General features: G+C 38.6%; 7 protein-coding genes across 13 annotated transcripts in view; 5 read left to right on the plus strand and 2 right to left on the minus strand.

The window, feature by feature from the left end:
- Positions 1 to 3,271, plus strand: part of LOC107038528 (protein tincar) — a 14,613-nt gene extending 11,342 nt beyond the window's left edge. For both annotated transcript variants that reach the window (XM_015257683.1, XM_015257691.1), the window contains exons 8-11: positions 523 to 724; positions 903 to 1,029; positions 1,465 to 1,707; positions 2,000 to 3,271. In XM_015257683.1, the coding sequence (XP_015113169.1) occupies positions 523 to 724; positions 903 to 1,029; positions 1,465 to 1,707; positions 2,000 to 3,172 (1,745 nt within the window). In that variant the 3' untranslated portion in view covers positions 3,173 to 3,271. The remainder of the gene's footprint in view (positions 1 to 522; positions 725 to 902; positions 1,030 to 1,464; positions 1,708 to 1,999) is intronic.
- A 2,214-nt stretch (positions 3,272 to 5,485) lies between these two features.
- LOC107039072 (COMM domain-containing protein 4) overlaps positions 5,486 to 22,872 on the minus strand; it is a 64,212-nt gene continuing 46,825 nt past the window's right edge. For 3 of the 4 annotated variants that reach the window (XM_015258523.1, XM_015258532.2, XM_015258540.1), the window contains 8 exons: positions 13,148 to 13,200; positions 7,451 to 7,486; positions 6,882 to 6,953; positions 6,748 to 6,816; positions 6,341 to 6,380; positions 6,059 to 6,259; positions 5,711 to 5,860; positions 5,486 to 5,631 (listed from right to left, as the gene is read on the minus strand). In XM_015258523.1, coding sequence (XP_015114009.1) covers positions 5,594 to 5,631; positions 5,711 to 5,860; positions 6,059 to 6,259; positions 6,341 to 6,380; positions 6,748 to 6,816; positions 6,882 to 6,953; positions 7,451 to 7,453 — 573 coding nt within the window. In that variant the 5' untranslated portion in view covers positions 7,454 to 7,486; positions 13,148 to 13,200 and the 3' untranslated portion in view covers positions 5,486 to 5,593. Of the gene's footprint in view, positions 5,632 to 5,710; positions 5,861 to 6,058; positions 6,260 to 6,340; positions 6,381 to 6,747; positions 6,817 to 6,881; positions 6,954 to 7,450; positions 7,487 to 13,147; positions 13,201 to 13,281; positions 13,475 to 22,872 lie in introns of those variants that run through there. The other variant, XM_015258516.1, reaches the window with a different exon arrangement.
- Positions 7,877 to 9,590, plus strand: LOC107039007. 3 transcript variants are annotated; one of them, XM_015258429.2, is made up of 4 exons: positions 7,877 to 8,016; positions 8,109 to 8,278; positions 8,433 to 8,534; positions 8,689 to 9,590. In XM_015258429.2, exons 1-4 carry the CDS (start codon positions 7,963 to 7,965, stop codon positions 9,440 to 9,442), a joined length of 1,080 nt encoding a protein of 359 aa, XP_015113915.1. In that variant the 5' UTR covers positions 7,877 to 7,962; the 3' UTR covers positions 9,443 to 9,590. The 3 variants fall into 3 exon arrangements, with proteins under 3 accessions (XP_015113915.1, XP_015113932.1, XP_015113924.1); XM_015258446.2 differs by having other exon boundaries at positions 8,692 to 9,590; XM_015258438.2 differs by having other exon boundaries at positions 8,436 to 8,534.
- Positions 11,306 to 13,309, plus strand: LOC107039063. The gene is made up of 5 exons (XM_015258505.2): positions 11,306 to 11,488; positions 11,860 to 12,015; positions 12,091 to 12,242; positions 12,400 to 12,697; positions 12,803 to 13,309. Exons 2-5 carry the CDS (start codon positions 11,862 to 11,864, stop codon positions 12,973 to 12,975), a joined length of 777 nt encoding a protein of 258 aa, XP_015113991.1. The 5' UTR covers positions 11,306 to 11,488; positions 11,860 to 11,861; the 3' UTR covers positions 12,976 to 13,309.
- LOC107038999 (TELO2-interacting protein 2) lies at positions 13,587 to 16,260 on the plus strand. Its single transcript, XM_015258416.2, has 6 exons — positions 13,587 to 13,932; positions 14,012 to 14,680; positions 14,758 to 14,886; positions 15,125 to 15,286; positions 15,499 to 15,705; positions 15,820 to 16,260. The coding sequence occupies exons 2-6, from the start codon at positions 14,156 to 14,158 to the stop codon at positions 16,087 to 16,089; spliced, it is 1,293 nt and encodes a 430-aa protein (XP_015113902.1). The 5' UTR covers positions 13,587 to 13,932; positions 14,012 to 14,155; the 3' UTR covers positions 16,090 to 16,260.
- On the plus strand, positions 16,566 to 20,371 carry LOC107038990 (probable cytochrome P450 304a1). Its single transcript, XM_015258404.1, has 7 exons — positions 16,566 to 16,669; positions 17,314 to 17,565; positions 17,635 to 17,807; positions 18,111 to 18,380; positions 18,469 to 18,761; positions 19,233 to 19,489; positions 20,077 to 20,371. The coding sequence occupies exons 1-7, from the start codon at positions 16,579 to 16,581 to the stop codon at positions 20,256 to 20,258; spliced, it is 1,518 nt and encodes a 505-aa protein (XP_015113890.1). The 5' UTR covers positions 16,566 to 16,578; the 3' UTR covers positions 20,259 to 20,371.
- Positions 20,937 to 22,842, minus strand: LOC107039092 (signal peptidase complex catalytic subunit SEC11A). The gene is made up of 4 exons (XM_015258555.2): positions 22,633 to 22,842; positions 22,427 to 22,536; positions 21,527 to 21,676; positions 20,937 to 21,275 (listed from the first exon to the last, which is right to left on the minus strand). Exons 1-4 carry the CDS (start codon positions 22,678 to 22,680, stop codon positions 21,041 to 21,043), a joined length of 543 nt encoding a protein of 180 aa, XP_015114041.1. The 5' UTR covers positions 22,681 to 22,842; the 3' UTR covers positions 20,937 to 21,040.

Raw genomic sequence — 22,872 nt, forward strand, 5'->3', positions numbered from 1 at the left:
GTGGTGCGAACATTTTCCTGCGTTTTCTCTAAACTTTTAAAAAGAATCACAAAACTGTAGAAAAAACGCATGAAAATTATCGCACCACTACGCAACTTCGTGAGCCATTAAAGAATGACAAACCACAAAATCGTTATATTTTTTCACGTCACTCCCATCGATAATTTGCCAGAAAAATGAAAACAACGTCAATTTTGGCTAAAAGGGTGTCGAACATCCTTAATGATTTCTTATTGTCCTCGGAATGTCAACATTTTCGAAAGCATCTGCGTCGCGTGACGGCGAAATTTCCAAGCCCTACGTTAATAATGTGAAAAGGATGTAATGAAATACAACTCCCTATATACTGTTCTAAAGCCTAGTTTATGACTTTTGAAATGGGATATGTTCAGCCACGGTAACATAAACTCAGAGGTTTAAATTCCAGACATAATGTGGAATAGCGTGATCGAGGTGCCGTGCATTTGGGAAAATGGGAGAAATAGGAATGAAAACGAAAATTGATGGTTTTTCTCGTTTCAGGTGGTAATGTTAATCGGAATGAGGCAGAGTCCAGTGCAACCGAGGACGAGCAGATTTACTGGCTTCGTCCGAAGCTCCGACCTTCGCCAGCCCAGTCACCCAGTGGCAATGGAACTGGTGGTACCTTGGACAAGAGCTGGCTCAATAAGAAACTCCGACCTAAAGTGACATTTAACGATCTGCCTAGTACGTCTGGCCCGCGGTAACTACTCTCCTCTGTCCTTTTGGTGTCGTTTGGCATGTTTCTCATTCTCACTTCATATCTCTTGCATTTCTCCACTCAATTGCGTGCTTTCCTTTCATTTTCGGTCCTCCATTTCATCGCTTAAATTCACTTCAACTGGGAGAATTTCATTCTGACGTGTCAATTTTCACTCTAGCAATAAGGGAAAAAGAAGAGGTGCCGAGGGTGGACCGGAGGACGACGGTGATTATGCCACACTACGTGAATTACCGTTGATGACTGCCATTGACACAGCTGATGATTCAACATCCGAAGAAAATAAGGTAAACGTCATTTTATGATTGAAAATTGTCAATTATCCAACTCTCCAAGTTGAATCCTATAAGCCTATAAATGACTTTCACTGAATTAAAAAGAAGAAAAACAAACTGAACCATTTATTTTCACCCTGCAGTGGAGTAGATGGCTGTTACCCCGTAGGAACCCTCCCAAAACTGCGGATGTAAGACAAATAAAAAATCAAAGAAAATTGAAAAGATCAAATTAACAGATTGATCCAATTAATTTGGAGTGTCGATGGTTTGCGTAGAAATTAGATGATGAATCAGAATGAGTAGATTCTAGATGATTGATGGATTGGGAATTGAAATTCGTGTGACTTGAGTGTTTTCGAATAATCGTAGCATTTGACTTGACAAATTAGAATTCTCTAACCAACTATCGAATAATTAACTAACACGCATGAATTCCTTGACTAGCTTCTGGAGTGTGTTAACGATGATCAAGTAACGTACTACGCGAATGGCAACCGTGATCTTCAGCCATCGGAGGGAGATCCTTCGCCTCTATTGACACCCGAACCCTTACCCGATCCCAACGTCGCTGATTTACCCCCACCAGCCCCACTAACTAATTCTCCTATTGCGACTGTCGATGTCGTTGATGATGGGGCTGCTACATCAACCAGTCAAAATCCCACTAACTCTCTTCTTCCCCAGCAGGTAAAAACATCAATAATCTATTTAAAGCTGCGGGGCACCATCGGTTTCCCACCGTGTACCGAGCGCTCGCGTTATGATACGTATTAATTTTTTTCCAAACCAACAAAATATGACAAAGGACGGTCAAGTAAACAGTTTCCAATCAATTTGAGGCATTGAAGTCCGATATTAAGGAGCTTTTCTGGGGGTGTCCTGCAGCTCTAATTGAATTACTCGTCGTGAATGCAATTGCGAGGGGGGGAATTTGCGCTCGTCAAGGAACAAACGTTGAAATAATTTTTTTCCCTTCTAGCCCACCGGATACACCCCCCGCTGCTTGCGCCGGGGTGACTCCGGGATGCCACAGGACGAGCTCACCCCTCGCTCGGACTCGTCAAACTCACCAGCAACTCTAGAGACCATCCCACCAGTGGTGGGTTTAACCTACGCCTCAGAATCCGGTTCAACGAACCGCAGCAACACAAGTAGCAACAGTGAAACGTCCAGTGGAGTCCACTCAAATGTCAGCAACGTCTCCCACACGTCAGCAGGCTCTCATCAACGTCGCGCCACAAGCGTCGACGATCTCAGTGGAATTCCGAACGGCCCAGGCGACTTCTCCGGCACCAGAGACGAAAACCACTGGCGCAGTTGTTCACTCCAACGAGGCATTCAGCCCCCAGCATCCAGAAATAAGGACTTCATCGCCACTGTAGTCCAAAATGGAATAGTAGCGACTTGTCAACCGTTCTCCCAGTATCGCAATGGTGATAACAAAGTGGCGCCACCCCAAGCGGCCGGATGTCCTGCCATCATCCTCGAAAATGCCAACGAAGCGACAGTGGTGATTCGCAGAAGATTATCAAGACCAAAAGTAACAGAGCCACTCAATCCCAACGATCCCGAGCCATTTTCACGTTCCACTAACATGAGAATGACATCGTTCACCGAGAACAGCGATCTCAAAGGCGGCATTCATGCATCCTCAGCAACATTACCGCATTATCCAACTCAACCAGTTGTGCCCACTTATCCTCATTGTTCCACAATGCCTTTGCCTCATGGCGCACACACCAGTGGATCAAACAGCACTTCAGCTGTCAATGTATCCGGTAACAATGGTATCAATGGTGCCATCACTGGTTCATCCAGCAGTTGTGGATCTGTTCCTCAGCACTCGATTCAACAGAATGGACACGGCATTCTTCCACCGAGTCATACGACACTGCCATCCCATCACAATGGCATGAGGATTGTTCATAATCCTGCAGCTAGTAATTCATTCGTTAAGAGATATCCACCCAATCCTGTTCATGTGCAGGCACAACCGTGGAGTCTGTCCACTGGGCATCACACCTTTCCTCAACCATTGCAAAATAAATTCTTCCCAGCCACTAATACTGGCAGCAGAGTGGCTGACAGAGACTCCGCTAATTTCTCCATGGCTAGTAGTGGAGACTCTGATATTTGCGTCCAACCCCATTAAGGCTGTTAAGGAATTTCCGTAATTTTGTAAACTTTTGGAGTGGGGTCTTTGTTTTCTTTTTCCGGGAAAGTTGGTTGGAAATTCAGGGGATTTAGTGAAGTTAGGATGTTGTTGGGGGTTTTGGGGTGGGTGGGGGGCAGAGAGGAGAGGTATTTATGGACGTGCCGTCGCTTCGATAGTTGTATCCGTGCGGGTGTTAGGTAGTTGTTGAGATTGAGTGCCATAATTCAATGAAAATATATGAAGATTCATCTAATTGTGAATTGAACGTGAATTAATAAGGATAATGAGAACGATTATTTCCAATGACAGGAGATTGTGAATTCATTTCAATGAACTACTCAACCGATTCCCTTTTGCCATGAAACGAAGTTCTTATGCTAGAGTAAAAATCCTTAAAAAAGCTATTCCCAGCTCTCCTTGAGCATATTTACATATCAAATGAAGAAAAATATCTCTGAGAGCAATAATTATGCTATTAAAAAGTGTTGAATGCCAATTCCGTTGCTAAACATATCCATTATGCGTAAAAGTAGAGATAAAACGAGTGAGAAAAATGAAAATTCATATTATAGGGCGCGTCCAGTGTGTAAAACGGAAAATTAAATCGACGGTAAGGGAACTTAAATTCAACAAGTGAATCAGCACAGTAATTTGATGTTTATTCAAATTGCAGTGACCGTCACCTAGAAATAAAGGAAAATAATTGCATATACTTGCATATTCGTAATTATAAAGAAAAACGTATTTAGAAGATGTGGAAAAAAAATGTAATCTGCAATTCTTCTCCCCCCAAAATTTTGTGATTTAGATTTTGTTTTTAATACAAATTCAATGAACTCGGAGCAACGAGAATTAGAGTATCGGGATTAACACTCGATAATTAAATTTCTATCGATAGTCACTCATTATTTCGTTATCATTTGTTGATAAAAAAAAATGAAGTTACGAGAAAGATATTTTCGATAATTTTTCCTGCATTATTCGGCATTAAATGATTACAATGCCGATGAAAATTGAATAAACGCACATTACAATGACACAAAACACGTACACAGACACGAAAATGAATAGCTCTGTATGCGGCACAGCAATGAAAATGCTAAGGGTAATATATTTTTCCATGATCAATGAGTAACTGAAATGCCAGTAATTATGATTCACGTGGGAAAAGATGATCCGTAATGTGAGAATAAAACAAATCGTTAGCTAGTTTTTGTGCTCTTTATCTTTAGGACATATCGTGTACCTCGAGACAAATCCAAAAGCAACAATAACAATGTGAAACAATGCGATGCTTCGTCGAATTTAATCGATAATAACTAATCATTAATCAACATTATCACAATCCGAGAATCATTGAGGTCTCTTGCCTCTCCCTATTTCACAAGCAGTTTTTCTCTGCTCGCCTTCAACGTCATGATTAATGAAATAAAACGCAGAAATGATAATAATTCAATAACGAAAATAACGAGTCGGTGAGGGTTCGTCGGATTGGATGATAAAGAAGCAATTTTTTTACAAAAATATTTTTTTACCGTAGAAGATGAAACAAAAAATGGGACTAAAGATATGAAAGGAGGAAAATACTTTTACCATAACTTTTGTATTCATTTAGACTGGACTAGGAAACTGCGAGGTAGAAAAACCAATGGAATCTGCACGATGAAAATTCAAACACACGATCAGTCGAAGAATGAAAATTAATGTTAGTGTACTCGCACAATATTTTTTTTACATTTTATATGAGAAAGCAAACCTATTGTATATTTATTTTACACCGTACTTAGTTCTTCATCCCTCCTGTGTTTGAAGACACACGATCAAGAGAGAGAGAGAAAGAAAGAAAAAAAAACGTACTCAAAATCCATGAATTAGCTGCTGAGAGCTCGCTATTCAAAGCACAACTACACTGAAAAATAATACTATTGTACATACAACTGAACTTTAACGTGAAAATAATAATAATTGTAAGAAAATATTGTATAAAGACTGACTAGAATATAATCTTGCTTTGATATTTATTCTAATGCAATTTACTGCTGTCCTACGCTGTACTATCAACTTAAACGATATTACTATGGTTCTATATCGATGCGAAATTAACTAAACAGCAAAGATGAATTTTTAGTTGAGGAAATCAAAGAGATTGAACATTGTAAATTAAGTTTTGTTCTATAATATTTTAAGACATTTTCTTTGCCATTTTTTTTGTTTTCTTCACACTCTCTCAAAGAGGAATAAACAGCGGCACTATTATCCTCGCATCTCATCATCTACCATGACGCATAAAATATTCAACTCGTCATTTGATTATGTGTAAACTTTGTATATTCATTTATTGAGAAATAAAAAAACCATGTACAAAAAAATGTCCATTCTTTTTCCTGCTGTTGAAATTTTTCGAAATTTGATGATAATTCACATGTCCTCCATCATCGCTCTGACTCTCTTCATCTCTATAATTGGAAACAAGAATTCGCTGGTGTTGTGTCATTTATTAAGAAGAATTATCAGTATTTTTGGGGGAGTAGTTACCCTCGAGAAGAACAGGAACTTGACTTCTCGGTACGTTGATGGATGTAGTTGTTTCGGTACCATCCAACTTTTTCAATTTCAGTGACATTTTGATAAAGCTCGATGTGCCCTCATCACCGGGTAATATCTCCCAAGAGGATAAATGACTCACTACAATGGAACCAACAGGTTGATGAATTATGCAGTGCAATATCAATTTTTCAAAAACCCAAGTAACGACTAGAGCTCTATTTTCATGAGAAGAAAATACTTGGATCCCTTGAATAATTGGGATTTTGCAATTATCGTATTTTATCATTTTATCCAATAAAAAATGTTATGCAACGACATTACGCAAATATTCATTACATCTGAGAGATTGAGCCGTCAGTGAATCCAATATGCTATTGAAATTATCGGTGTGTAGGCGTCCAATAGCGATACTGTGCTCCCTAGGCAGTCCCAATTGTTGAAGCTCACTGCTCAGATCTGTCGCGTTCACCCCATACCTCACAGAGGACATTAGAATCAACTCTAGTGCAGCTATTATTGCCTTAGCGTCCTCAAACTCTGGAATAAGCCCATCGATCAAGAGGGAAAAAATAGAGAAAAAAGTCTATATTCCCATTTTCTCATCATCATGCATCTTACCCAGTTTTGCATCATACGTAAGCTTCTTAACTTTATCCTCCTGCAATGATACAAAATTAATGTACCAAAGTTCCAGTTACTAAATTTGTAACAATGCAAATGAGAAATTCACATTGCATTCATTATCTTCGAGATACTCGAGGAAGAGACAAAAAACTGCAGAAAATAGGTGGAAAAGCCGCAATAAATGACCTAATGGTATATAAAAATATGACGAGGAAAGAGAATGGAGATGAAGAAGTACTACATTAGATGTCATTCTCTTCGCTCTCAGCCCATAATTTCAACATTTCTGTCAATTCCGCGTCTCTTCGTCTTCCTTTGGTTTCACACTGAATTACGATTCTTCACATATTTCCTTCACGAGGTGAAATAATGATTTATTCTCACTGCGTGGGGGTACTCACATCTAGCTGGTTCCCACTTATGATTGATTTCACCAACAATTGACCTAGGAGCTTGACTTTGATGGACGTCTAAAGAGGAAATTATCATCAGCAATGTAATTTCGATTGCTTAATACTCATGATCAATCGCTTACCATTCGAGATAGCGCATTAATCTCGGCGAGGAGCCAATCCGGACAGTCGCCATCTCCCAAGAACCGGAATCGCTATCAACGGATGCCAAAAAATTACAATTGTTCAAATCAGTAGCGAAGTGGTCAAACGGTTCAAGTCGATTTTGGCTATTGACCAGTTTTCAATGAATATCTCGAAATCTAAGAGAAATAGCAAAATTTTTCTCATAACCTTTTTAGTAGCACCCATTTCGCTCTACAAAAACGGTTCTAATGAAAATTTCGCTATCCCCCTTAAATTCGTAAATATTTCTGGAAAACTCAACTAAAGATTAAATTGACTTAGGTGAGGCTTTTTAAAAATTATTCATAACTCAGAAACAAATGTATCAATATTGCTCAGTTTAGGCTCATCTCAAAAGGAAAGAATGGTTCTTCGTATTGAAAAAAAAATGATTGAATTTCATCGACATTTCAACCCGCCACTAATATTTTTAAAAAAGTCAAAAGTGTCCATTTTACCCCAACCTCCCCTAAACCGTTTGTTTCACTTCGCTACTGAAATGCTAACTTAATTCTGATCAACTCACCATTTTCTTCTCTTATCCCTGGATCACTAGTTCGAACTGCAGAAGATGCGTTAAAAAACATAATCAACTGGAGGATTAACTGATTACAATAAAATTTCAGTGGAGAAGGTGACAGGATAATCAATTACTGCTGAAGGGAAGAAATCGAAAAAAAAACAGAATAATATGATGAGAAAAATGTGTAGGGTGGAACGGAAAAGACGGTGTGTTTGCACAGTCGACGAGCAGGAGATTGACGTGGGTAGGTTTCAGTACAGTGGACAATGGCCACATGTGTACAGAATGAATTCCCAAATGCAATTCTGAGGATCTCCGGGGCGAAACCAAACGAAGAAACAAGTATGAACCCATTGGAGACTAAAAAGTGGCTGGACGATAGCATAAATACTGGGGGACAGATGAGATCCTGCGGCATTATCGTACAGATCTCGGCTGGTGGTGCTACACCGTTGCGGCTACGTCCGGTCAAGTTAACAACGAATTGACGGATTTCCTTGGAACAAGTGATCGAAATGCGGATTATCAACACTTTATTCATAATTATTTTGTTGAGTGCGTCAATCAGGGTGAGCAACTGTCATACTATTTTGATGCTGTGAAAGCATAAAATTTACGGCAATTTTTTTGCTTTTCGTGTGACGTAAATGCAATTTTTCAGCATGGAAGTTGTACGCCAACGCGAATAATACTCGATGGTAACGCGAGGGATCTTGCAGCCCCGGCGTCGACGGTCTGGGACCCTCGGGACACTTACAGAGGACTATTTTCACCACGTACTCCTCAGTTTGACATGTACCGGCCTACAATGGATCAGCTAAGAAACTTTGGGTGAATATAAAGTTGAAAATACTTTGCTACGAGATGTATTATCTTTGCTCGAAAATCTAAAACGAATTCAATGAGAATTTTCCAAAAATTGCTAGACAACTGTTCCTGAAATTTCAATTTATTTCTAACAGTGTATTTCTCTAATTTCCCAAAGTAGTTATGCAATGGGACAAATCGGTGACGACAGACTATTTTCACCACGTACTCCTCAGTTTGACATGTACCGGCCTACAATGGATCAGCTAAGAAACCTCGGGTGAATATAAAGTTGAAAATACTTTGCCACGAGATGTATTATCGTTGCTCGAAAATCTAAAACGAATTCAATGAGAATTTTCCAAAAATTGCTAGACAACTGTTCCTGAAATTTCAATTTATTTCTAACAGTGGATTTCTCTAATTTCTCAAAGTAGTTATGCAATGGGACAAAGCGGTGACGGCAGATTACGGACTGGATTCAGCAATCCACCCCGACCGTCTCGTATATTGGCGACGAGATGTGAGAATCTCGACGACGTGAAAAAGCGCAATTTCTTGATGTCCTTTGGACTCGGTACGGGAGTTAGGTGTAGTCGGACGATTCGAGAATGGACGCTTCAAGAGCCTTTGTACGTGGACGAACCGGGATGGGTTTCTCTTGAAATCAAAGGAGACGGTAATGAAGACCCGGGTGTCAACGGGGACGATCCTTTCATAATGGCCAGAGGCAAGCGGTTAATCGACAAAATTCGAGTAGATTCAGCCAACGTACCACAAACAAGTTCTTCGAAACCAACACGCGAGGTTCGTCGGAGTGAGGGTGTCAACATGAATGGCGAGGCTGATGAGAGTATGAAGAGCTTCTACAGAGGATTGGAAAAGTATCTGGCGGCTAGGAGTGGCTATGTTCAGCCTAGGGACAAACACTCGGACGTTATGGACATCTTGAACGAGCCGTTCTTCATATCTCGCGGAAAAAAATCCAGGGGCAAAAAGAATGATTTCCAGGGGATCACGAATTTAGAATTTCATTCGACCAATTCACCTGGAAACTATCGTTCCATTCGGGATAGGAGAGGGGAGATCGTGGAGCAATTGCTTAAGGAACAGGATCCGTTCTACATTGCCAGAGGAAAGAGATCAGCGAATGATCTGTCAGCACTTCTCCGCGACTGGAAGAAGTGAAACGACGGGACGAAGAAACAATTTTGCAATTCTGTGATCAAGTGAAACAACAAGTGAGAACTCTAAAATTTCTCACTGGACGGAGAGAAATATTCAGTAAAAAATTACGGAACAATTCACGTAATCCGGAATGGAGAATCGTTTTCCGGCAATTTTTATAGGAATGGAAGAGAAGAAATCTGAAACGTTCAGTGAATTTTCAGGTTCATCATCTAACAAAGTACGAAATTGTTACGTAATTTTTCCCGAAGAAGTAAAATCTCAGAGAAACTTGCCGACTTATTATGCCTCCAAAATAGACAATTCTTGAACGTTCAACAATTTTTATGAAGCTGGTGAGTTATTTCTACGTTTCGTTCCGTAAAATTTCTCAATCGTTGGGGAAAAATTACGAAACGACTTGTTCCCACAGCGGTGAGTCATCAGACGGGTGGTTAATTTGTACGGAACGAATCGTAGAATTTACGTGGCGATTCGTACAATTTCAGTTCCGACTCACATTTTTTACTGAATTTTACTTCGCTTGTGGATTACGTTTCAAAACGTAATTTTTACGTTTTCTTTGCGGTAATTTTTATTAAATTTTTCTCTCCGTGTGAAAATTATGTCATCCTAGAGCTCGTGATAACTACTTGCTTCACGTGATCACAGAATTGAAGGAATGAAATCGAATATATATTTAATCAAAGTGGTGGCAAATATGCTTTGTGTCATTGAAGTATTTTATTATTTTCATGTTTCGTCTCCTTCAGACAGAATAATATATGTCATGTTGATCAATCATTCATTCCGGTGATTTTGAATTTTTTACGCCAATGACCGTGTGATGCTGTGGGAGGAGGGGGCACGTGAAATTATCATAAAAATTGAGAGAAGAAAAACGTCCAATAGTCAGTGAAAGTTCGAGGGGGAGAGAAAAAAAATCAAGTTGAAGGAGTCAGTGGAATGTACGAAAACAATTGTGTGGAATTAATTCGACAAATTTCTGCGCCATCTACTCTAAATTTTTCGTATCAGGCGTTCAGCGTCACACGATTTTACTTTCGTTATTTCAATATCCCTACATTCCAACAGCGGAGAGAGATTAAAAATTACATTTCATGTTTTTCAGTTGTTCCTACTTATTTTTCCATTTTCTCTTAAAAAAAAAAAATGCGTGGAAATGAAGGGAGTCAGCAGTCGCGCGATGTTATTTATGATGCGAATGTGAGATAGTTTGTCAGGAAGATGATGAAAAGAAACGACCCACTGCTTTTGCACACATGGTACCCCAATCTCACATTAAATATCAAAATAAATGGTCATGTAGTCATGTAGTACACTGTTCTGTCTCGTATTAAAGGGACGCACTCTGTGGCATCCTTGTAATTTTTCTTGTACAAAGATTATTGAAAGGAAGAGTAATATCATGAGATATCACTGAATCCATAACAATGCAGGAAATAAAAATGCTGGAGGATGAACGAGGAAAAACAGATTGGAATGTTGTTAAACCTTTGGGAATAAACCCAGTAATCGAGCTTATTTATTTCCGATACAATTGCATCTTTCTAATCGAATGAAAACTCTACTGAGAGAGGATGTGAAACATGGGGGGTTGCGAACAATCGCAATATGAAAGACGTTATGACTTTCGAAAAAGAAAAATGAAAGATGAAAAAATAAACACATAATCCGAAGGATCCGAGAGGGAAGTACAGGCTGAGGGTGCGCGCGTAGGCGAGAGCACAAGACCACCGCTGCCGCTGGGTTTATGGGCGCGGGATTTTTGCACCAATGGGAAGACAGGATGTGCGACAGGTGGCGAGTATATAAGAATGGGGCACGAGCACCCTTGGTGAACATTTTGCAAGTATCCGTTGTTCCACTGTGAAAAGCCCTCAATTTCCATCTGGTGAGAGTCGAATTCCTAATTGTGCTTTTGTCTCGCAAGCTCCAATTGGATTTGAATTTCCTCGATTTCATTTTCATTGCTCTCCTGACAACGGATTGACGGAATCGCGAGCTTTCTTCACACTTCAAACTGTTCTTGTCATAATATTTCGGGTGAGTTTTTTCAATTTATATTCTTTATTGTGTTTATCAGGGGATTTTTATTCACGGAATGAGAAAGTGAGGGTTATTTTTTAATTTAGTGCTGTGCTGGTAAGATAGTCAACGTTTTTTTTTCGCCGGGGATGACGCGAATAATGGGAGCTGACAGGGTTTGAAAGCTTTGTTAAACGAGTTACAGAAGTGAACTGTGAATTTTTCATGGCTTTTTGAAGTTCGTTATGAGGTTGTGATGCGTCTCACTCAGTCACTATGAAAAATTTTGACGTAAATTCAATTTAAAGTTCGTTTCCAAGCTCGATGAATAGACTTAGTTCAATGATCAAGACGTTTTCTAATTTATTGAATGTGATACTTGGTTCAAGGAATGTGGCACTTAATTGGGATAACAATCCTTCTCCTCGTCTCAAAATCTGTCGATATCGAAGGGTCTCAAGACGTATATCTGCGCAACAATGAGAGACAGAAGATGATCAATTGGTTGGAAGCAATGAAAATGGGTCTAGCTTCCCACGATGCAAGTAAACGCAAAAATTTGACAATTAAAAAACTCGAAATAAAAAACCGTTGAATATAAATGTGAAAATGGATTTTAGCTTGGAAAGAATTAAAAGATTCTCTGAGGCATTTGCAGAGAAGGTCGATCATAAAAGTTGGCTTTCACGATGGTCCGACAATGCATAGACTGAGCTCAAGGAGCCCCGCATTCGCAACATGGTCATTCTGGCCGGATATCGAGAGTGATAAGGCAAGAAAATTTCATTATTTCTCATTTCCCGTGGTTTGTACATTTATTTTCGAGTTATGTGGCTGTGCAGTCATTCCCGTAAATGGTTGTATATATATATATATAACAGATTATCAGCTCCATCGAGCAACATCGAAATCACGCTTTGGTCCTTCAGGAACGCAGAAATCCTTCCTTCAGTCCCTGGGGTGGTAAACGTGACTCGAGTGCTTACAAACCCGATCCCAAGATAAGGAGGCCGGCGCGAGTGCCGTTCAACAGTTGGGGTGGCAAGCGCGATGGTGAACATACAGATGTCATTAAGAAACCATTCAACAGCTGGGGTGGCAAGAGGTCTTTAGTTATCGAGGATATCTTACGTGTGCCAGCCAGTGATATCTTGAGAAATTCCTGGCATCATTCAATTATTAATAATCCCAAATCAGTCGTTCTTGATCCTCACGATTTCCTCATGAGTGAGTTAATTAGTTGGTGAGAATGAATGGCTCGGGGGGAGGGGGGGTGGGGGGGAGTGAGACAAATGGACTGCACTAATTAATATCGATATTCACCCTTTTCAGGTGATTTCAATCAAATGGAGAAGAAGGAATTCTTGAATGCTGAAGGCATGGCTGTCAATAACAATCTACCGAGGGTGCCGTTCGATCCCTGGGGCGGGCGAAAACGCGAAAGCGACGAATCGAGCGAGATCGATATAACTGTTGCACCCTCACCTCATATTGATTCTGAATAAAGTACAATCCTATTAATTGTCATGAAAATTATGCCCATTTGAATCCCGAAAAATATCCTTGAGTTTTGTTCGGCAGTGATGTTACGTGTAGTCAATAGACAGATTATAAAACATTAAATAGATATCGAAACGTAAATAAATATATGAATAAATTAGTAGAAATTCGACTCACCGTATCACCATTCAACGGCCAATGGGGAGAGTGGAGGATCAGGTGGCGATTTCCTGGAAGAGTTGAATAATATATGAGAATTGAGCATTAAACATGGATTTATGAGGATGAAATATTGTATTTGAATGAAGTACCTGTGAATAATACAGTTGATAAATATTTTATTGTTGATTATAAATGAATAAAATTTTCGTGGCCCAAGAATTCCTTCGAATTTTATTTAATGGAATAATTATTACTCTCCCGAAGTTAATAATTGAATCATTGTTTCGAATGACAGCAGAGGGTTATGATTTTTGTTTACCACGATCATCTGATTATCACCATCGCATGCTACCAGCGGTATCTGTGAGAGATTCAAGCCAACCGAGCACAAACCTAAAAGCCTCCACCAGCGAGTGCTGCCTCTTGTGGAGTACTATTCAAACTTCACCTCAGGACAAATCCAGGAATGCAGGGAATCAAGTTATTCGTCTGCTATATCGAAAAATAAAACGCAGAATCTCTCATCACTAACTGCAATTCGTTAGCGGAATTTTCGTACTGTTTTCTCCTTTTTAATAGAGCCAAATTGCGCAACTATTTCGTTCTATGTAGTGTATTGGCTGCTTATTCAAAGACATTATTCTCATCTCAGCTGAGTCTCCCTGATACTACTCTAACAATGGTGAATCCAAAGAATTTGACAATAAAAATTTTTCGCGAAGAATAAAAATTCTGCAAATAGAATTTGGAAGCTGTCTGAACTAGAGAGGAGTAGTCCACTGATTCCGATAATAATTGAGGTATTTTCACAGCAGAAAATTTAATGACAATTGTACTGAATTAATCCTCAATTTTTACAACCACTTGACAATTTCATAGAAATTGCGGAGGAAATGATGACGAACTATGGGCCAAAATATGTCTTCAGAATTTTTGAAATTCCTCGTGTGCTGTACACGAGCAATTGAAAAATTTATCTGTGATAAATTTGTAAACCGAAAGGATTGAAATTGAGCGATAGGAATGGTGAACATGGAAGAATTAATGAGAGAAATGGAGAGCATGAAGATCACGGGTAACTCAGCATCCGCACTTCTCTGGAAAAAATGTGTCGACACATTTGTTCCTCAATGCATGAGTGGAGTGGACATGCCATGTGTTGAAAAAGATTTTCAAGACTATCGAGCAACACTCGATTGTAATCTCACGGAAATCTGTGGAGTGTTTCGTCGGCTTTTTTTGGAGTCTAATGAAGGAGGGAATGACGAAGAAGTGATGAGGATCATTGTGATACATCTGATTATCACTGTTGGGGAGCAGAGCGAGAGGAGCCCTTGGAATACTAATGAAACCCCTGGGATTGTTCAGAATATTATGACTGATATTTGCGGATTAATTGGAAATAGCAATCTATCTAGTGTCTTATGTGGGCCTGATGATAAACTTCAGACAATTTTGATGATTCTTAGGCCTAAACTGATGAGCGATACGTGGAAAACTTATCCTGGCGCCGTAACTTGTTATAAATGGCTATTAAATCAAGTCGAGGTAGGTTTTTAAATTGGAAAAATCGAGTAATCGATGTAATTATCATCCACTCATCTTTGGATTATGATTTATTTCAGATTCCTGGGCTGGCGAAATATTTATCGAGCATTCTTCCAACGGCATTAATTATTTTCGACGATTTTATGCCAGAAAATAGAATTATCGGGTTAGAATGTATCTACAGAATAATTCAACACTCTTCAACGGTATGTACTTTGAACAAACCTCGAATATTCCTTATTTCCCCCAGAGATAAATGTATTTACAATTTCCAAAGATGTAGCAATATTCCAACTTTTATTATTATCCAATTAAGGCGTTCATTAGCGAATACTGATGTGCAGAGAGTAATTGGGAATTTAATTGTACATCTTATCACTTGATTGGGAGAAATACAAGTTCCATCGTTTGTGTCAATAGTTAATTATTTCTTTGTACCCTCAGCACAGAGAATTTGTGGAAAATGGCTATGCTGAGGTTGTATATGATGCTGTGGAAAAATTGACACATCAACGTGATGTAAGATATGTCATCCCAACGTTCATTTGCATCACACATGTTTTGACTGCTATTGAAAACAATAATGATTCTTCGAGCAGATTTGAGGTAAACATAATTCTAATTGGATTATCTCATAATTTTTTTAATAGAAAAATGAAATACAAAAATTGGATACATTTTTTATTTAAAATAAAGAAAACGTATGCAATATTTGTCATATCCAATTGAACAAAAGAACGTACCACTCCAATTGTTGTCTAAGATGAAATTATCCTGAATTAACAACTAAATTCTTAAATTTCGCTGATTCATCCCAGTGGACAAAGAGAGATGACGTGATAGCAACAATTCTAGATAATATGGAAATGGAGCAGGACTTGGATTTACGTCACGCATACATGACGAGTTTACCCCAACTTTTAACAGATCTTGGATGTGCCAAATGGTTGCAAAGACTCATTAGGATACTTGAGGAATACTGTAGTCATCACACAGATTTGAGAACTCTGAAAGCAACTCTGCAGGTAACCCATGAAATGCCTCCGTTCTGGTGTTTTTTTAATGAGAAGAAATGATAAATGATAAAGTCAATTGGACTAGGCTTAGAATACTATTTGATTGTTTTTTTTTTTCGTCAGACTGCAGAAGTTATTCTCACCTTGTTCCACCTGCGGATTCCAGCCCACTGCACCCCACTCTACACAGCATTCCTCAAGCTCCATTTGGATCTAACCGAAACGCCAATTTTCGATAAAGAAATAATTAATTGTTTAGGGCGATGTATTTATACTTTATATCAATTGACTCCAAATGTTGGTTCGGTAATAATGCGAGATGATCGTATTCGCGCTATTATTGAGGATAGTCTGCTTTTTGCATGTACTGGTGATACAAAATATTGTAATTAGATGTCGTGATAATGAATTAGTACTTATAATCACTTTTAGACGCGTATCTAACGTGAAGTAATGAATTAATTCGAAAATACGCCAATGTACAGTTATTTTTCTCTTTCGTAGTTGAACGTCTTTGTAATTTTCTAGTCTGAGAAATTTAATAAAATTGTTTCTCTGAATGAATCTCAATGTTTCGTACATTAATGGGAATCCTCTCTCATTATGATGCTTCCCAATAAACAGATGGATTGCATTCGCAATGAAAAAAAAAATGTTAATTCTGGTAGTCTTATTAAGCGATTCGAATCATACTTCGTGAAAAGAAAGCGGAGCAAAGAAAGCTCTTATCTCGTTCGCTTCGCAATTTATTAATATAATGTGAAGGATGCTTGAGTATCAAAGGTCGCTTTGGTGGTGGAACTATTGATATAAACAGGGCCTTCGATCTTTCAACTTAGTGGGTAACTCGGTTAGTTGTTGAAATTTTGCAGAAGGAGAAACATGTCGCCTCTACTCATTATTGTTACCGCGCTCTTAGTTTTATATGCGTGTTATAATTTTGTTACTTCGAAACCTGGAAAGGCTCCACCGGGTAAGCTAAATTTATCATAATTTTACCAAAGTTGTTAATCTCAATTTTTGTTTAAGAAGAAATTTTGTGGGAAATTCTATCCATTTAATTTTTTATTTTTCACCGTGCAGGATAGGGTAGAGCAAAACGGACCAATTAAAGCAGCTCTACCCTTCGGCCGGGCTACGCTGTACTTTTGGATATTTTCAGTTTTTAAATTTTTCAACTAAATTGCATGGAAAAAATTTGAAACAATTCATACCCAGTCAGTATTATCTAACTTAAATTTCGCAAAATACTGACATTTTTTCAAACATTTCCCTCTTATAAATAAATAATAAAATTTGATGGCAAAACGGTGGATTATTTTTTATGAGGTGTCAAAAAAATTCTTGATTTTTTCACATCTAATGAAAAAAAATTCAGATTTCAATCCTTGATTACAATGGAAATGTTGATTTTCACATAAGACACTGGATTAAATCCTGATTTTTAAACATTTCTTCATTGAAACACCAAAACGATAATTAAATTGAGAAAAAAATTAAAATTCCGAATCTAATCGAGTTTTCTGCAATTTTTTTGCAGTTTTCAATAATCTTTGAACTTACCGTAAGGGTAGAGCTACTTTAAATAATTCGAATCGTTTTTTCTGAATTTTGTAGGGCCAGTACGTCTCCCCCTATGGGGATCCTATTGGTTGTTACTATGGGGAAATTACAAATTCCCCCACAATACAATCAGGTACTACGTTAAAAAATACAAATCGAAGATAATCAGTTTGTGGATGGGAAATTACTACACGGTGGTTGTCAACGATTACGAAACTGTGAAAGAAGTGCTCACTAGAAAAGAGTTCGATGGGAGAGACACGAACAGTTTCATGGGACTGACAAGATCCTGGGGAAAAACATTGGGTAAAGATTCTACCAGTCGATGAATATCTCTGACACAGTTACCAAACGAGTATTTTTTTTCAATATCAGGTATTTTCTTCAATGATGGAGAGGAATGGCAAGAGCAGAGACGATTTGCCCTTCGGAACATGAGGGATTTCGGATTTGGAAGGCGACACGGGGGACTGGAAAGTCAATTCGAGGAGGAGCTGCGGATCTTGGTGGATACCATAAAGAATGGAACGATTAATGAATCTGAGAAGGTTTGCATATGCAAAAAAAAACACGCGATTCTATCGGATTTCACTTCAACTCGCATTGAAAATTCCGTCGCTGTACTGCGCGTTTTTCTTACAGAAAATGTGTTCAATCGAAATTATTTTATAGGAAAAGTCAGTCGATTTTTTTATATAATTTTTTTCGTTGAGATACTTTCCATAGAAATCTGAGCAATCGGCCAAACACTACAGTGTGAATGCAGTCAGAATGCGCTAGATTTTTCCATGAAATTTTTTCGCACGTGAATAATTGACTTTCAAAGGATTGATGATAGATCTTCTATTCAGGGAGTTGTAAACGGAGATTTGGTGTATTTTCCAAATATTCTGTATCCATCATGCGCCAATGTAATTTGGGCAGTCTTGACTGGCGAGAGATTCGATCGAGAGCATCACGACGAGTTGAGAGAATTATGCATGTACGCCTCGATGTTCCAAAAAGGAGGAGAAACATCAGTTGGAGCTGTTGCGATGACTCCCTGGTTGAGTCACTTTAGGAACCTCTTCGGTTTCCGAGACTGGGTCGAGGGTCACCAAGGAATGATTAGGTTCATCAAAGTAATAAACAACGCACACGCCTCATTATCATGAGTTTTTTAATCTCAAGAAACACGTCGCTATTTACGAATAACTTGTGATTTTTCAGCGCTACATTGATGAAAGAAGCGAAGCTGCTTTGGCTAATAAGTCGATCGAGGGATTCATTCCGGAGTATTTGAATGGACTCAAAGAGGGCACGCTTTCTGGTGAATATTCCGAGCAACAGTTGGTGATGGTTGCCGTTGATTTCATGTTCCCCGCAATCTCAGCTGTACCGAGCGTTATTGTTCACGCTTACAAGTACATGATGCATAATCCGGAAGCTATGAAGAAGGCTCAGGCGGAGCTCGATCATGTTGTGGGGCGGGAACGGTTTCCGGAATGGAATGACAGGAAAAAGTGAGCGCCCTTATGAATGAAATGAATCCTTTGTAGTGATGCCGCGAGAGAGTTTACGAGACAATACTTTATAGAGATGGTGTCGGTCTCAATGAACATGGAAATTTTTGGTTTCGTCTCAGTCTCGAAATACGCAGCATCGACTCCTCTCGTGATGACTCCGAGTCAATTTATCTCATCTCGGTCTCAAGTTTTTCGCATTTTCAATGTAAAATCTCGGTTTTTGTCTCGCTTTTTCTCGTCTCGATTTTCTACATATAAAAAACGCAAAAAACCAACGCGGAAACCAAAGTGAGATAAATTGACTTGGTGTCAATCCGACAGGAGTCGATACTGCGTATTTCGAGACTGAGACGAGAGCAGAAATTTCCGCGTTCACTGAGACCGAGATAATCCCTCCAAATTATTGTCTCGTGATGTCTCGTAAAGTGTCTCGTGGTATCACTAATCCTTTGTTTCTGTTTCCTTTAGTCTCCCATATACGGAGGCGGCTCTTCGCGAAGCAATGAGGATGGAAACGTTGACGCCGATGGGTGTACTTCACAGATGCGTGGAGAATACGACACTCCGAGGATACGATATCCCAGTTAATACCGTCATGATAACCAACTTGGCAGCAATGCACAATGACCCCGATTTCTGGGGCGATCCTGAGAATTTTAGACCCGAGAGGTTCCTCGATAAGAACGGGCAGCCCGTCAAAGATTTCACACTTCCGTTTGGATTGGGTAAACGAAATTTTTCTGATGCAATTGACGAATTACATTAAGGTCCGTTTGGATTATCTTTTGAACGTGATCTTGGTTGTTTTTTTTATTTTGATAATCTGAAATGATCTCCAATTGCTATTCAGTTTTACAGCTTTTATAGCCCTGGAGTCTCCAAAAATTATGATTGTACAATCAAAAGAACGTTGAAAAAAAGCTGAACATTTTCAAAGAGCGTTTTTGAATAATATTGGGAAATAAAGCCAATAGGGAGGAAATTGCAAATTAACAGTTTGATGTATCAATGGCTGTCAGATCGTTAGTTACCATAACAAATTATTCATTCACGATTTTCTCTCTATCGGACTTATTTCTTAATCTTTATTAAAAACGCTTTTCGAAAATGTTCAGTTTTTTTCTACTTTTTTTGATCGTACAATCACTTTTTAATGAATTTTTAGGGAGCCCTGCGTGATGTAAAATCCAACGGAAATTGTGATATATTTTACATTATGAAGATGGAAAAACAATCGAGATAACGTTTAAAAGATAATCCACCTCAGCCTTAAATGGTTTATAAATAGTTCTCATGACCAATTTTGGTTCAGGCCGACGTGTTTGTGGAGGCGAAACATTTGCAAGGTTCGTCATGTTTGAACTGTTCGCAACACTGATACAGCAGTTTAATTTTTCATTCGTCGAGGGACAACCCACGAGCATGGAGGACAAATATCCGGGCCTCATTGTACAGCCGACGAGGACGTGGATCAGACTGACGCCTCGAAACTGATTCTATCTTCATTTTTTATAATATATCCCGTGAAATATTGAAATGTTAATTTTATATCTGTACTACTGAATTCTCGATTATGAAGTATTATCAAAATAAACGCTCTAATTGGATGATTCGTGTTTGTTCATTTATTATCCTCCTTTAATGAGAGAGAAATCGAAAGATTATGAAATCATGAACATATCATGCTCATTCTATTTAAATACGCTTCACATCTGTCAAACAACACGACGAAAGAATAATGAATCAACCTTTCATTTTGTCGGCAAGACAATTTTCCTCACACAGACGAAATAAAAAATGAAATAAACAATCGTCGAGACTCCCGACGTTCGCGCAGAGATAACCGAAAGAATTCCTTTGAATCAGAATCAATGATCGTATTATAATGAGCTCCCACCATAACAAATTAAAAACAACTCGTCTCGGTGAAAGGTTAATGATGTGCCTCATTAACCAATGCTGCAATTTGCGCTTTAACACGCGCTTGTTTACGAATGATATGTAAACATTTTTTTCTAAATAGGTGTGCGTTCGAAGTACAAATATGGGGTGAAAACCCCTTGGTGAGATGAAAAATACGCTTGCTCAAAAATGTTGTCTTTGTCAACCACTTCGGCAAAAATTTAATATAAAAAAACCAAGAATTATCAATTAATGACAAAATCTCAATGGTAATTGTTAAAAATCTTAATTTTATTATTCAACGAAAAATGCACTTAATAGTAGCCATAAAAGATAAATTATTGTGAAAAGTCTAGTTTCAATTGACTCTACCCTTACTCTCTGTGAATTAATACATACAATCCAAGGCAAGCTAGAACTGCGTACTTGAGTTTGGGGTACTCATTCATTAATATTGTGACCATTCCAACGTAAGGTAAAAATCCCCTTGCTCTGCCAACGACGTCTTTATGAGTTAACCACAGCTGACCTGGAGCATACAACCCTCGATCATCGACGGAGTTGTTGTCACCTTTTGTCAGGAATTTAACAGTGCTATTTGCATCCGCCCTAGATGATAAAACCGATAAGTATTATTACAACATTGATAGGGGAGGGTGGGGCAAAATGGACATTCTTGACATTTCCAGCAATATTTACAATTAAAGTTGTGCCTTCCATTCCAGAAAAATCTTTCAATTCCATTAAAAACTGAATGACTCATTGAACATTTGGAACAATTTACAAGTTTCCATTTTGTCCCCATTCGCCCCTAGCCATTGTGATGAATTACTTGGGGTAGTAAGGGGATTTTTTCATACTTCTCATGAAGCTTAAGTACTCGGTGTACGATTGGAATATCTCGACCCTCGACCTTGAAGACAACGATCTCCCCAACACGAACAGGTTCATCCTGGTAATTCGTGAGGAATAGCAAGTCACCACGGTGAAATGCTGGCTCCATACTTCCACTGAGGGGACGTAAGTGACAATCAATGATAAATTAATGACTGATTTGTTAAGAATTGTCGAGGATATATCGCGGGCTAAATGGAAAAAGGTCGTATTGACCGTTTTGGGATTTTTAATCTAGGGAACATGAAATCTTGACTATTTGGGGTCTGCAGAATCATTTTAACCCAATTTTTGTGGACAATTTTATTTGGCACATACGACCTTCTTCCACAAATACTCTTCCAATAGTGGAAAAATAAAAAAAAATCTTCTCACTGATTTCTCTTCATTTTTCTGATATTCGTTCGTACTTTTAAAGAAATAACCATTATTCTAGAGAAATTTCTATTGGAGAAAAATTTGGGGAAAAGGTCGCATACGTCAAAAAAAACTGTCCTCAAAAGTTGAGTTAAAATGATTCCAAAGTGCCCAAATCGTCCAGATTTCTTGTTCCCTACATTAGGTTTAGGGGAGAGTGGGGTAAAACGGACATTTTTTACTTTTTTAAAAATGTTAATTGACAGGTTGAATTGTTGGTGAAATATTTTTTTTCATTTTTCAATAAAAAGAACAATTCTTTCCCTTTGTGTTGAGTCTAAACAGATTTTAATTGATAAATCTGTCTCTGAGTTATAAATATTTCTTTAAATATCAAAAGTGTCCATTTTACCCCACCCTCCCCTATACCACCTTTTTTCAATTACGACCTTTTTCCATTTAACAAGCGACATGGTGACGTTGGTTTACAGGGTTATGTTGACACGTACCTGAGGACGACTACAATGGGACTCTCACTCCCCGTGACGACCATCAGACCTTTCCATATCATCAGCGCTGACGATACGATCATACCAAAGCTCAATAATTGATAGATGAACTGAGTTTCATTGATAAGAAAAATTTATTAGCTGTTTTCAATCCCAAGTAGGCCATATGTTTATACTGAAACAGGAGATTTTTTTAATTAAATTACCTGACGCTTGTTCATCCGCTGGAGGTCGCCGAAGAGTCCTTGCAACATCTTGATGGCTTTCTAGTTACACTACTTAAATAATATTCGTTAGAGTAATAGAAACTCAACGAGGAAAACTTGTTTAGCGATCGAGAGGTACACCGGCATGCACGTCATCAGTATTTACCGAATTGATTATGATTTTCTTGTTTCGGAGCGCGCGTGCGCTGTGTCGTTGGCTCCGGGTTCCAAGTGGCGGGG

The sequence above is a fragment of the Diachasma alloeum genome, unplaced genomic scaffold, assembly GCF_001412515.2.
Source record: "Diachasma alloeum isolate Michigan unplaced genomic scaffold, Dall2.0 Dall_scaffold_00178, whole genome shotgun sequence".
Lineage (NCBI taxonomy): Eukaryota > Metazoa > Arthropoda > Insecta > Hymenoptera > Braconidae > Diachasma > Diachasma alloeum.